Here is a 14,563-nt window from a genome sequence, read left to right as displayed (position 1 = left end):
CTTTACCCTATGTTTTTGTGAGAGACTTGAGCCCTGCCTGCCTACTCTTTCATCTTCCTGAAAGTCCCCTGCCTATAGATATTTAAGTGCTCCAGCACCATTTATTGAAAAGCTATCTTTCCTCAATTGAATAGGTTTCACGCCTTTGTGAAGAAGCAGTTGGACATCTTTGTGTGGGTATATTTCTGAATTCTCTCTTCTATCCCATTTATCTATGTGTCTACCCCTCTGTAAATCCCATAAATATTGATTTCTGCAGTAAGTCTTGAAATCAGAATAAACTAATACCTATCACTTTATTCCTTTTTTTCTAAAATGTTTTCAGCTATTCTAATTTCTTTGCCTTTCCATATAAAATTTTGAATAACCTTATCTATATTCACAAAAAAATCTTGCTGAGATTATGATAGGAATTGATTTAACATGTATATCAATTAGAAGAGAATTGACGAATTTTCTATGTTGGCTCTCCCAATCCATTAACACATCATGTCTCTCTAGTTATATAGATCTCTGATTTTTTCATCAGCATTGGGTAGTTTTAAGTTCAAAAACTCAAACATGTTTTATTACATTTACACAGTACTATTTCATGATAAGCAAAACTGAAAACAGCCCAATAATCCATAAACAGATAACAGATTAAATAAATCTTGGCAGATTCATAGAATGGAATTCAACAGCAACAAAAGATAATAAATTCAACAACATGGATCTTCATTGATTTTAAATGATCTTTACGTATTATATACTTTTAATGCAGTTTTTTTAAAAAGCTAAAATTATGTTAGAAAGAGGAAATATGCTTACTGCAATATATTTTATGCAACTTAAAACACTTATACACACAAATTAACTCCACGGTTTTCAAATATGTGTACATATCTAAGACACATTTTAAAAACATTGTAGTGAATGTCATTGAGGGGAGGAAAATTTTAATGAGGACTGGAGATAAAGGAGAAAAATTGATGAATTAAAATAAAATGAGAGAGGTACTTTGCAAGGACTGATGATGGTAGTTTGCCATAAATAAATCAATTCTGGGTACTGTCAATATCCCAAAAGTCTCAATAATAAATATATACAAATATCCCTCATAACATAGCACAGGAAAAATAAGCAGGGAAGGATACCATTCTTAAGGTGCCAAGAATGAAATTCCTTTTCTCCTCCTGCAAAACTGCTACTTAGCTTTCAGTATTATGTTTTATCTTGGGTACATCTCCCCCTAGCCCTTCAGTAGAAACAGTCTTTTCCTTCACAGGTTCCCATGGTCTTCTCTTCATACTCAAGGTTATAATGTCCCCCTCCCCCAATTCTGCCTTCCTCACTAAAATGAAATTTCCTTCAGGTCGGGGAAAATACATATACCTCTATAAATCTTTGGTTGTATAGGATATACAACCTATATAGCAGTTCTCAGTAAATGTGATAAGTGAATGAAAAACAAGGGACTTCATTTAGACACCTCTACTGATCTCAGATACCTTAAGTGGGATTCTAACTCCTGACCCCCATGACCATGTGTGAGATGGAAGCAACAGGACATGGTAACTTACTAGATAGATGGATTGAAGGAAAGCAAATAGGGCAGTTTTTGTTGTTTTTTTCAAATCTGGGTGTTTATTTCATTCCTTATATTTTCAGCTCTAACTGCATTCTAGGCAGCTCAAAAATTCTGTGCAATATGTACTCTGGTTGGGCTTCCTTGAGGTACTTGATCACTCGTATGGTAGACTTTGGCATTTTGGTAACCTGAATTTCAGGAGGAAAACAGGGACCAAGATAGGGTCAACAGCCACCTTCCAAATGTCTTCCTTAAAAACAAGTTGAGTGGGAGGAGAGGGGGTCGAGTGGAAAATGGGGTATATGGAAACCTCTTATATTTTTTAAGGTAACATTTTTTGTGTTTTGTGTACCTTTTTAAAAAAAGACAATTTATTATTAAAAATAAATTAATTAATTAAATTGATTTTTTTAAATTGACCAAAAAAAAGTAATAACTCCAGCAGTACTGTCTCCCATGGGACCCTGTATCTGATAAGCTATCATTATTACCCGAGGAGACAAAACACCAATTTTTCTGGCCAACTCGGCAAAAATAAAGGCAGATGAAACGTAGGTATGGGTCTTAAGCGCAGATTTTATAAGTTCCCCTCAGCGACAGGGAGAAGAGAACAGCTTTTAAGGCTTGAGGCCTGAGTCATCTTTTCCAGGCCCACGATCAAGTGCCTGATGGATGGCTCACGGCTGCCAAGTGAGTAACTGAAGGAACGTAGCAGGGTATAGGAGGTAGAAGACAAAACCCCACCCTGGAAAAGAGAGAATTTTTAAGATTCATTTACCCACAGCATGATTCTGTAAACTTTTGGAACATATTTCAAAGTCAGTCCAAAGCTTTATGGACAAAAAGCAGGAACTATTAAACTGCTTTTACTGGGATTTCTGTTCTTTGTTTTGAAAGTTGTGCCTACTGCTCACTTCTAGGGATATAGTTAAGATACGTAATAATTAGCAGAGCATAAGATGAATATTCATAATTCTTTAGAGATTATAAATGTGGAAGTTATACATGTGTTTGAATTTTAGGACCCCAAATACAGAAAGGGTTCCTGTCTTTTCTGAACAGAGTTCACCTTATCTGGTTATCAGACATGAAGACTCTATGTTTCTTTCAGAAACCTCTACCTCATTCTCCCAGGCTGACTGAGACCCAAGTTTCCCCACGGCCCATTTGTAAAAGTACTTAAAACTGTCATCCAAAGAATTTCTCCAGCTTCGGTCTTTCCCGTTTTTCAAGTGTTGTCCACGTGAGCAGTAAATGTCACTCCTAAAGTAAAGAAACTGGTATTCTTAGAGCCAAGCCTGAACAACCTCTGCCCAAGCAAGCTACCATGTCTGTAGTGATACTGTACATTCTGCTTAAGATTCGTTGCTTCCCCTTATCCTTCCAGACAAACTGTCGTCACCCTTGAAACTCGAACTCTCCCCAACATCTTTTTCACTTGGTGGAACTTATGCTTCCCCCGGTGCTCTCAGCTTATGCTGTGCATGTCTCCTAAAGAGCAGTGACCACACTGACTTGTACTGTTTGCTTACATGTTATGAGGAGTATGAAGATGTGGACAAGAATCCCCACTCTGCACTGCATTCCATTGGGGAAGTTAAAATTCTCAGACTTCTGATTACCTCTACAAAATGGGTCTAATAGTACTTACCTTGCCACGTGGACGTTTAGGAATCAAAGAGATGAGTAATTAATTGCCTCTAACAGCTCCCAGCACAAAGTAGAAATGATCTTTCATAAATAAACTATCGTTCAATTACACAATAGAATATGCAAAATAGAATAAGAAAAGGATTGTATACTTTTATTCATTGACATTGAACTAGCTTCATGAGATTTTACTGAAGGGAACAGAAGTTACAAGAACAGCTTAATGTCTTTAGATCATTTTATGTAAATATAGATAAATACAAACTTAAAATATATCCACCTATGCATGTGCCCCTAGAAAGGGGTATACCAAAATGATAATAGCTATTACTAATAGGTGTTGGAATTTTAGAAGATTTTAAATTTCATTAGTATCCTTTTTGAACACTGCTTGAATAATGACAAAGCTATTGTTTTGAAAAAGAGTATTTGGAAATACTATGCATAATACCATAATGAATTTGACAACTTAGAAAAGATGTTTGTGCAACTGGCAGTTTGCTCATATGTTGGGATCTGCGAGCAAGTAAAAAGCATTGATTCATTAATTGAGTGACTTCGTGCATGGGCTTAACTTATTTGTGTTTCCATTTTCTCCTCTATAAAATAGTTTTTTTGTTAGCTCTCCAAGTTCATTTTATTATTCATTCATCCATTCGTTTAACAAATATTCACTGAGCACTTACTCTGTGAGCACGTAATCACGGAGAACATATATGGGGAAGACAAGGGATACAGCCCTTGACCTCATGGGGCTTACATGCTAGAGGACACCAAATAAGAAAAGAAATAAGCACAGTATTTCCAGACGGTATTTTCAGACAGTGGGCACCTGAGGCCTGAAAAGCTAGCACAGGTAGCTGGGGAATAATGGTGGGGGACTCCCAGATGCAGAGAAAAGCAAGCACGAAAGCTTGGGAGAAGAAGTAGGGTAGGCATTTTGAGAAGCAATAAGGCCAGGTGATCTGATTCATGTGCCTCAAACTGGTACCTTGAACTCATGTAAAATTAAATGGCAGTTACTAGTCAAAGGATCAAAATCTATAAGGTAGACTTACTATATATATATATATTCCTAAGAAATGTTACTTGCTGCTTCTGAACGCCCCATAGAAGAGCTATTGACAATTTTAGAAATATTGGAGAGATCCACTTTTCATGTTATATAGGCATTTGACTGTAAAGAACAGAAAACCCAGACTTCTACTCAAAATTGAATAGGTAATTATAAAAAGAATCACAAAGTCAGGCCCTATTTTGATAAGAAATTAACTCCTAATCCTTACAGTAACCCAATTAATTAATTAGAGATTATTATCCCATTGTAGACTTGAGGAAACAGAGGCTGAGAAATTAAAGCAGTTGTCAAAGTTCTCACTGCTTCTAAATGGAAGAACTAGTACGATTGGATTAAGATTCATGGCCTTTCCACGAAATGTAGAATAAACATTCAAGTCCTTCTCTACCTCATGGGTTTTAGAGAACCAGGATAGATCTTATACTAGAAGGGAGGCATATGAGCCTTGGGTCTTACTAGCATTTTTGGGGAATTGCCATGGAGAATAATGCCAATGCAACCAAGCAGTGTTCCACAAATGTGCCATACTATTATTGTCTCTGTTATTATTATCAATGAGCATTTGGACAAACAAGGTGAGGATGCTGTTTTAGTTTCCTAGACTGCTCAAAGCATATGCCATAAAATGGTTCAGCTTAATGAGCAGGAATTTATTCATTCATAGTTTTGAGACCAGGAAAATGTTCAAATCAAGGAAATGCTTTCTTCCTGAAGACCAGTTGCTGGCAATCCTTGGCTCCTCTGTCATATGGCAAGGCACATGGCAGCATCTGCTGGTCTCTCCCTTCTCTTCCAAGTTTAGCTTGATTTCAGTTTCTTGATTCTCTCTGTCTGGATTTCATTCTCTTATAAAGAACTCTAGTAACAGGATTAAAACACCCTGCTTGAGGTGTGTCACACCTAACTGAAGTAACTTCATCAAAAGGTTCTGCTTACAATGGATTTACACCAACAGGAATGGATTAGATTTAAGAACACATTTTTCTGGAGTGTAACAGCTTCAAACCACCACAGATGCTTAACCTGGATCTCATTCATACTGACAATATGAGACTCCAAATTAAATTACTGGCTTTGATTTAGAAGAAAGAGCAATCATGAGTTGCTGTGAGGATCAGAAGCCTAATATTAATAGTTGCTTAAAATGTGGCCTGTACTTGTTGTTGCTGCTGCTGTCGATGACAGCTTTAAGATGTAGGCAAAGCACTTGCTTTCTCTGGGCTTGAAGACAGGTCCATGAAGAAAGGCATCCTGCAGGTGAAGACATGCTGGGGTTCATGATGCTCAGTGTTCCTTTGCAGGCTCAGTAGGGATAGCTGGTGCCTCCTGCCTTCCTTTGTCTTGTCTTCTTGGTGTCCTTTGTCCTGATTTCTTGGCTGTCGCCTTTAAAGTCGTGCAGTTGTTCGCTATTTCCTTTTAAAAATGGAGTGAGCAACTCTTCATTCTTTGAGGACTTTCCCTGGGTATCTTCTATTATGCCTGAATTTGCATTGCTTCATGCCTTTCACACCTGCTGCCTTTTCAACAGATCTGAGTTCCGCAGGAAGTGGCAACAGAGCAGGAGCAGAGTAGCCAAAAACTTAGCTAGAGTGGGATATGTCTGGGTTAGAGTCCTGGTTTTCATGCTTAGTGTGTCATCTAAGATAATTTTCCTTTATATTGCTAAGGCTTTGTAGGGGGTTAATGAAATAACATACATAAAATACCTATAATATAGTAGATGACCAATACTGACCAGCTATTATTATTACCAACAGTCTTATTGACAAACCCTATGACCTGCCCTTATATCTCATTATCCATGATGATTCTGATGCATCAGCAATTGAGAACCATACCTTTATTGAAATCTTTTCTCCTTTATCCTTGTCAGTACTACATCCTCTGGGTATTCTGACTATCTTCCATCTTCCCTTTCCTTGCTTTTCTTTTATGTACCTTTCATAAGCATAACTGTTTAAGTTGTCTTTACCAAATGGCTTTAGAAGAAGCCAAGGTTCATAGAATGGAAATCCAGCCTCTTTATTAAAACTTGGAGCAAAACAACAAGAGAAGGTTAAAAGCATTATTCAGTCTTGTGCTCAGCGGTGTTTACCATGAAAGGCAGTTTCATGTAACCAGGAGGAGAGTTTCGCTCTCATTACAAATTAATGAATAAGTGAACCAGGAGTGGGAGAGTCCAGTCCAAGTCCGTGGAGATGAATTCCTGTACATCTCCTGCTTCTGCGGGCTTGATATTTACCCAGCAACCAGAGTGAACTCAACCATGAAGGGAATCTACAGAAATCACAGGACATTGCTAAGGACTTGACATGTAGAATAATGATTTGCAACCTTAATTTGCCCAGGCTTCACCAGCCTATGGTAAAAGTGAGATCATCTTGACAGCAAGAGCTAAAATGTCACTGAACCTTCTAATGAAGGACCTCTGGTCTTCTGTGAGGTCTAGACAGGATTCTTCGGAATCCCAAGGGAATTTCTTACACACGGCTATGGAAAGTCCATGGCTGCTCAGGGATATCCATGCTTCCTCAGACATCACTTTGCTGGTCTACCATTACTAATCTCCCAGCATATGGAAACCAACAGCCCTCTCCACTGTCCTCAGGGTACTGTCATCAGTACGTCAATGTCTTCTCAGTACCAGGCTGGCTTTCATAACAACATGGGAGGATTCTCATCACTCCACGGATTATTCGGTATATTAGTCAGCCAAAGGGGTACTGATGCAAAATACCAGAAATTGGTTGGCTTTCATAAAAGGTGTTTATTTGGGGCAGGAGCTTACAGACACCAGGCCATAAGGCATAAGTTACTTCCCTCACCAAAGTCTATTTTCACGTGTTGGAGTAAGATGGCTGCCGACGTCTGTGAGGGTTCAGGCTTCCTGGGTTCCTCCCTTCCAGGGTCTTGGTTCTCTCTGGGTTCAAGTTTCCTTCCTTCCCAGGGCTTGCTTCTTCCTGGGCTCAGGGTCCTCTCTTCCTGGGCCTGGCTTCCCTTTCCTCTGTGAGCTTACTTCCCAGGGCTTCAGCTTAAGGCTTCAGCATCAAATTTCAACATCAAAACTTCAACATCAAAAACCCTTGCATCAAAAGCTCCAACTCTGTCCTTTGCCATGCCTTTTATCTATCCTTTGCCATGCCCTTGGTGGGTGGGGACTCAATGCCCTAATGACATGGCCCAATCAAAGCCCTAATCATAACTCAGTCATGCCCAGTAATAGACCAGATTTCAAACACACAATGGAATTCATAACCATATCAAACCGCTACATCTGATATAATCACCTAGGTCCCAAAGCAGCCGTGGCCCAGGCCTCAAGGCATCCCTTTGCAAATACAATGCTTCTGTTTCTGCCAATAGCCCTCTCTTCTCAGAGCTCAGAGGTGAGATGCACTAACGTCTTCAAAATTTTATTCAGACATAATTTAAACTTTTGCCATTGGCTAACGATGACAGCTACTTAGAGTTAAGCATTTGCTATAATCAATGGTGAATCTTATAGGAGCTCTTCAACTCTTAAATAAAGAAATAAACAAAATCCAAAGATGAAAAGTCCTTGCTCACCAAGACTGGAATTGCCAGGAGACCCTTCATGGGATAGAGGAGGGGGTCTCACTCACCTGAGTTCTGGCCGCCTATTTGTACACACTCAGGGTACAGTACTTTTCTTTATCATGGTTTATTTAAACTGTGTGTGTGTGTGGTTTCCTGAATCTCTGTCTCTCTCTCTTACCAGGCTCTAAGTTCCAGGAACAAACTTAATCTCTGTTTTTTCTCTGCTGCCTACCTGGCAACTTATAGATGCTTTTTTTTTACACTTTTTAAATTAAAGTTAATAGATCGCAAAGAACATTACATTAAAAAACATACAAAACATAAGAGGTTCCCATATATCCTACTCCCCAGCCCATCATTTTTGTAAGTTGTATTTTTTAAGATATATACATCACAAAAAAAGTTACATTAAAAAATACAAGTGGTTCCCATATACCCCCCACCCGGCCACCCACTCCTCCCACACCAACAACCTCCTCCTTGATAAAGATATATTGATGCTGCTGCTCCCGTCGTTGGCTGCTGTGCTTACTACTGTCGGGACCACAGCTGCTGGAATTTTACCTCTATCCAACCATCGGGAATTGTGCTGTGAGGAGGAAAAGGCTGTCGCAGTTTGCGGGTAGCCAGTCCAGCCTGATAAAAATGAGAGACCAAGGGTCCCAGCGGCGTTTAGAATGCTGTGAGAGCCAAATGCCAACTAGGTAAGAGGCTGAGCCTTAGAGCAGAAGCTTCCAATTGACAATTGACACCTAGAGTATAAAGAATAACAGGTTCTTTCCAAAGGACGTCAGCTGCGCAAACACGCAGGACCGCGTACGTAATTCCCAGGGCCCAGTGCAAAATGACAATGTTGGGCTCCTTGCTCAGAAATTAGGAATGATTTCAAGACAACAAGGACAGAGCTTTAAACCAAGCACACATACAGCGAACCAAGAAAATCGGAATGTAAGTTTAAAATTTTACATGAGAAAATTCCGGAGGGCGCTTTGTATTAATGAAAAAAAAGTTTTTAAACTCTTCGGGTGTATTTTTCTTACCCTGAACCTTGAAGTGGTATCTTTAAAAGAAAAGGGGAAACTATCATCTATGTGGTGCAGCAGTGCGATGAGTGTGCCGCAGTGATGGAGGTTGTCGGTGTGGGAGGAGTGGGGCGGGCGGGTGGGGGGTATACGAGAACCTCTAATATTTTTTTAATGTAACATTTTTTGTGCCGTATATAGTTTCCAAAAAGTACAATTTACAAAAATGATGGGATGGGGCGTGGGGAGTGGGATGCATGGGAACCTCTTATGTTCTGGATTTTTTTTTTTTAATGGTTTTTAATGTAACGTTCTCTGTGATCTATAAATTTTAATTTTTAAAAAGTGTGGGGAAAAAAAAGCGGGCGCTTTCTGTCCCTTTATCCAATAGGACCATCTCTATGTTTCCAAAAGATCCAATAAGGTAGACCCATCGGTCCCACTCTGAGCGTCCCTCAACTTGCTATACCGCACCGCCCAGTTTGTCTTCAGCTATGCAGACCTGGCCAGGGTTGGAGGCTTTTGGGCCCCAGAGCATGAATTTTGAAGCCAAACTGGTATAAATCCCAGCTCCACCACTTAACAGTTCAGTGACTTAAAACAAAGTACTTAGCCACCCTAAAGCCCCAGTTTCCTCGGCTACAAAACGAAGGCGAGAGTAGCTAGCCCCACACCGTGCCTGCGAGAATCAAAGAAGGTGAGGCGTGAAAGGGCTGGGCTCAGTAAACGTACAACAGAACAAGGAACAGGTGTTCATGCGCACAGTGCACTCTCTCCCTTTCGTACCAGGACAGGATGGGGGGATGTCGGGTGCCCCTAAATCAGGGGAGCCTTGCTGTGCTCCCTGCTTTCGGTGAATGCACCCTATCTTTGTAGCTTAGCTAAGTCACGGTCTCTTAGAGTTGTTTCTTGGGGGTGAGGAAGGCGAGTTGGCGCAGGTGCTCTCTCCCGGCCCTACCACTCATTCGCTCTCGGTCTGGATTTCCGCTAAACCCGCTAAGGAGCCTCTCCGCACCCCCCCCCCCCCGGCCTGCCCTCGCCACTCCTGGCCTTGGCCGCGCAGCCCCGCCCCGGAGCCGCCTCCCACCCTCCCCCTCCCCTGGCTGGCGAGCCCCAGCCCGCTCGCCCACTGCCGGGTGGCAGTCACGACTGAGCCGTCGCCGGCGAGGTGGCCGCGGGCGCGGCGGGGCGGGGCGCGCTCTCCCCCCGCCCGCGGAAGCGCCGGGGAGGTGGGCAGGGCCCAGGCGGGGGCGAGGCCGGAGGAGGGCAACGGCGGCGCCTCGCCCAGGATGGCAGTCCCCGGGCCGCGGAGCTGAGCCACCCGGCGCGCGGCGCACAGGGCGCGCGGAGGACGGCGAGCCTCGCGGTTCCCTCCCGGGGGCCCAACACCGTTCCCGCGCGGCCGAGATGATCCCTCCGAGCGGCGCCCGCGAGGACGGCGTGGACGGGCTGCCCGAGGAGGCGGCGGGCGCCGGGCAGCCGCCCTCTCCTGCATCCTCCAGCGGCCAGGAGTCCAAGGTACCGCGCGCGCTTGCCCCCGGAGAGCGCGAACTCACTCTTGCGCCTTCTCTGCCTCTCTCGGTCCACCTTTGTTTCCTCCGAACCCGCGCTGGCGTGGGGGGCCGAAATGTGTCCCTGGGTCGACCAGGGCTCAAGGACTGCCCGTCCCTTGAGACGTGAATGTTGGGCAGGACTCGCTGCCGACAGGGCTGGACCATATCCGGGGGGCGCAGCCTGCGCGCCCAGCTCTAGGCTTCTGCCCTGCGGGCGCACGCGGTGCGCCTTGGCTCCGGGTTCAGGGACCGCTTTCTTGGGTGGTGTTGGTTTGTTCTGTGCTTTGCCTTCTTATACCCAAACTGCGTGTAGGTATTAGGCGGTTTCTGAAGGATGGAGAGAGCCAAGGAGAAGGCTCCAGGAAAGCTTGGGCACTGCGCCAGCCAAGGATGGCTGCATCCCATGGGACTCAGAGACCCTTTGCCTCCCAGGGCTCGTGCCTGACTTCAGGTGTTATCACTCGGTTTCAGAAAAAGTAGGGAAAGGAGACGAGCGCTTTCGCGGGAAAGTTGTTCCTCTTGTGGAATACTCTCAAGAACTTAACGCTGGCTTTGATGAGTTACAAAGCCACCCAGAGACAAACGCGCCCCGCAGCACTTCTCCTGTCACTGTTGCAGCTTCCTCTGAAACTCTCTCGGGGGGTGCCAGGCACATGTTTGGAACTCTTGGAAGAGGATCAAGTAAAATGTGGCTGCTAGTCATGCAGTGCCAAATGGCAACTCAGCCAGGAATGAAAATCGTAAGATGGAGTTTGTAGTTAGATGTTTTCTTCTCAGGGCAGGGCTCCTGGCTCTTCGGACAGATTTGTGAGTTTCCTGGGCATCCTTGGAACCTGGGGCAGTCCCTGTGTAGGAGGGCGGGTTGGAGGGGCAAAGAAAAGGCCAATTGCAGACTGTCTGAAGGACATATCCCTGGAAGCCAGTGACAAAATCTGCAGGCTCAAAACCATAGCCTAAATGGCTCTCAGGATTTGGTGTGATGTTACGCATTGTATGCTGCCTGGCTGCCAGAAGTTAACCATCAAATCAAAGAGCATTTCGCATTGTTTTTATTTTGCTTTCTTTTTTTTCTGATAATACCTTTGGCTGCCTGACCTGGTGCACATGTCTGTCAGCCTTTCGAAATTTGTTTCCTTCATCTGGAAATGGGGAGAGTGCCCTCTCCCCATTGTGAGGAATTCATGAGATGATCTAATAGCCATCCTGGTACAATGTAAGGACTCAGTCAATGTTTATTCTTTTCCTTCCTGAGAGAGGAAATGGGATCCATCTCATTGCAGTTGATACACTCCAAAGAACTCTCACAACCAGCGCACATGTACCACCTCTTCGTCAACCTGAAGTTTTGGGGTAGCTCATCATTGTCCGCCTTTGACTATCCCTCCCCTAAGTGATATGAGTGAGTTAGCCCCCATTTTAAAGGTGATGTGGAGTTCTGTCAATGACTGTAGCCAAGTTCAAGAGTGAAATTGGTATAATATTTTTGGATTGGGCCTGCTGCTCTGCAGTAGGTGTGTTCTGGAAAGGGCCTAGCATTTGGATAAACAGAGGTGTGTTTCAAGTTTACTTTACTGGTTTGCTATTTATAGGTGTCCTAAGGTAAATTCTTTGGCAAAGCAAAAGCTTCGTATGTCTTGCCTATAATTATCCACCAATTTCCCTGACTTATGGTTTCCGATATGGACGTGTCGGTTTTGTTTTGTTTTTCCCAAAGTGGTCTACATACATTTCTAAATTTTGCTACCATGGCTTAGATGTTCTTAATCAGTGGAAGATGGGGTTTTGGGGTACATGAATCCCAGGAAACTGAATGCAAAATTGAGTGCCTCCATGTGCATTTTTCTTGGGAGAGAAAGGTCCATGCCCCACCAAAAAAAGGCTAATTTGCAGCCGTAGAGGAATGTGTGGTAAGGAGACAGAATGGCATGAAACAGAAACAGAGAAAGATTCAATTCATTTGACGCTTGGAACACCAGAACTTAAAGCTCATTGGTATTTGCATGGATCCTTCCACCCTGAAGGTGAAAACCTAGTAAGGAAAATGCGAACAAGACTTTAGCAATCATTCCATCTTACTCTCCTCTCACCTACTCTGTTTGTCAAAATACTTCACAGGTTGAGGCTTGGCTCTGGCCCCTCTGACCATTAAACTTACTCGTGCAAGACTGACAGTTAAAATTACTTGTAAATTTAAAAACTTTTTTCTTCTGGTTATAAGAGTGAAAGATATTCTTGGTAGAAATTTGAAAAGTCCAGATGAAAATAAAATGAAAAACAAGATCACTCATTGTGACACAATCCAGATACTGCTGTTAACATTTTGGTCTATATCGTAGGTCTTTTTTCATCTATTTTTATATTTGCATAGTCAAGAGAATGATTAGTGAGCATCTACTGAATGTTACTATAAGTCAGACATGCCTTCACTCTTCATAATAACCTTGTGAGGGAAATTCCGTTATTATTTCCATTTTAAGGTTAGGGAAGCAGAAACACAGGAAAGGGAAGTGGCTGGCACAACACTAGTTGAGTGACAGGACCAGGACCCAGGTGGGGTGGCTGGCTGTGGAGCCCAAGCTTTCAACTCCCTCTCATTCTGGGTGCTGTTTTATCTCCTCCGGTTTCCCCCCACACTCTAACACAAGCATTTTACATGCCAGTAAAGGTCACTGAGAAGTTGTTCTGGTCCTCTCGTCTTAAGACATCTTTGAAAATAAATTGAGCCACCTTATCATGTGAAGTGATGTAAAGATCAATTCTTGTCTCGCTGCCTTTTGTTTTGTTTTGGTACTTTTTCCTCAGAAGTGAACTTATGGGAGTAATGGAACGAAATGTCACAGAATCATCCGGAAAATGGGGCCACAAAGGACCCTCTAGGAGAGAGATGGTCATCCAACACACTAAGTGCATAAAACGTTTACAGAAGGCAGTTTTCCTTGCAGCGTCTTTGAAATGCTAACCAGAACCGGCATGGAAAAATGTACATGCATATGGGCGTTATCTGGGGGAAGGATCCATATTTTATATCAGATTCATAAAGGGTCTCTAGTCTTCAAAAATTATTTGTCCTTTTTTTTTTACTGCTGAGGAAACCAAGGGGCAGAGAGGTGTAGTGACTTGCTAAGATCACACAGATAGTTATTAGCAACTCCCCTATCTAAGAACCCTGCCTTGGTCCCTGGAGAAAACATAGTGGAACATCTTCAGAGAAAACTCCTGAACCACAAGTGGTAATGTAGTTTATGTGGGTTTTTTTCCCTAAAATTAGTTGAGTTGAAAAGTTTGATGGCCACTGATGTATCTCACCCTTCTATTTTTCCACTAACTATTCCAGAAAGACCACAGCCTAATTTATTTTCTAAGCGCTTGGTGGAGACCATTTCATACAAAGAAAAAAATGCATTTTTCAGCATCCCTTATTTGAATGAATGTCTTCTCTCCTGCCTACTTATTGAAGATATAGAAAACTTGCTAGGATCTACTGTGAAGGCTTGGTATGGATGCCCTTTGCCATTACTTATGTGACCCATGACCACATTTTGATAATGTGGAGGGATTATAGGTTTTGAGGTCAAATAGGCAAGAATTCAGATCTCTTTTCATCAATGGCTTTCTCTGTGACCGTGGGAAAGTTGCCTAGCCTCTCCGAATCTCAGCTTCCTCATCTAGGATAGGGATGCTAATACCCAATTGGCAAGATTTTTTGTAAGGCCGGAGAGTATGTAAAAGGCCTGATATGTTATAAGCATTTGTAAGCATAAAGCTCTGTTTATTTTCTCTTCCTTTGTCAAACTGGATAACTTCTGTCACCAACTAATCCAAATTGTCACCATTAGAATAATTTTAGTAACCAAAAATGACATTTGAATGGTATAAGTGATTTTCTCTCCCTTTGGGCACTTTAGCAGTGAGATCTCGCCTCAGCTATTTTGTACCCCAAGAAGATAAGCCATAGATCCACCAGCATGTGACTTCGATTTTGAAAGGGCAATAAAAGCTACCAGTGGAGCCATGGGCCAAGGCATGCACTCATTCCTGGATGATCCTCTCTAAACCTGGACCACATCCAATCTAGGAAGAAGAAAGCCCTAACCATGACCACGTGCCTTGCATCTCCTAGAAAATTTCTGTG

The 14,563-nt window shown here is 42.8% G+C and overlaps 1 protein-coding gene and 1 long non-coding RNA gene across 2 annotated transcripts in view; one reads left to right on the top strand and one right to left on the bottom strand.

Annotated features, from left to right (window-relative positions):
* Nucleotides 1-10,595, bottom strand: part of LOC139437956 (uncharacterized) — a 385,369-nt gene extending 374,774 nt beyond the window's left edge. Inside the window, exon 1 of the long non-coding RNA XR_011647814.1 lies at nucleotides 10,435-10,595. This is a non-coding gene — a long non-coding RNA (uncharacterized lncRNA). The remainder of the gene's footprint in view (nucleotides 1-10,434) is intronic.
* STAC (SH3 and cysteine rich domain) overlaps nucleotides 10,035-14,563 on the top strand; it is a 142,876-nt gene continuing 138,347 nt past the window's right edge. The window contains exon 1 of the mRNA XM_004471144.4: nucleotides 10,035-10,396. Within this exon, the coding sequence (XP_004471201.1) occupies nucleotides 10,286-10,396 (111 nt within the window). The 5' untranslated portion in view covers nucleotides 10,035-10,285. The remainder of the gene's footprint in view (nucleotides 10,397-14,563) is intronic.

The sequence above is a fragment of the Dasypus novemcinctus genome, chromosome 31 (assembly GCF_030445035.2).
Source record: "Dasypus novemcinctus isolate mDasNov1 chromosome 31, mDasNov1.1.hap2, whole genome shotgun sequence".
Taxonomy (NCBI): Eukaryota; Metazoa; Chordata; class Mammalia; order Cingulata; family Dasypodidae; genus Dasypus; species Dasypus novemcinctus.
The sequence above is the reverse complement of the archived record's forward strand: the minus strand, read 5'-3'. Positions and strand labels throughout refer to the sequence as shown.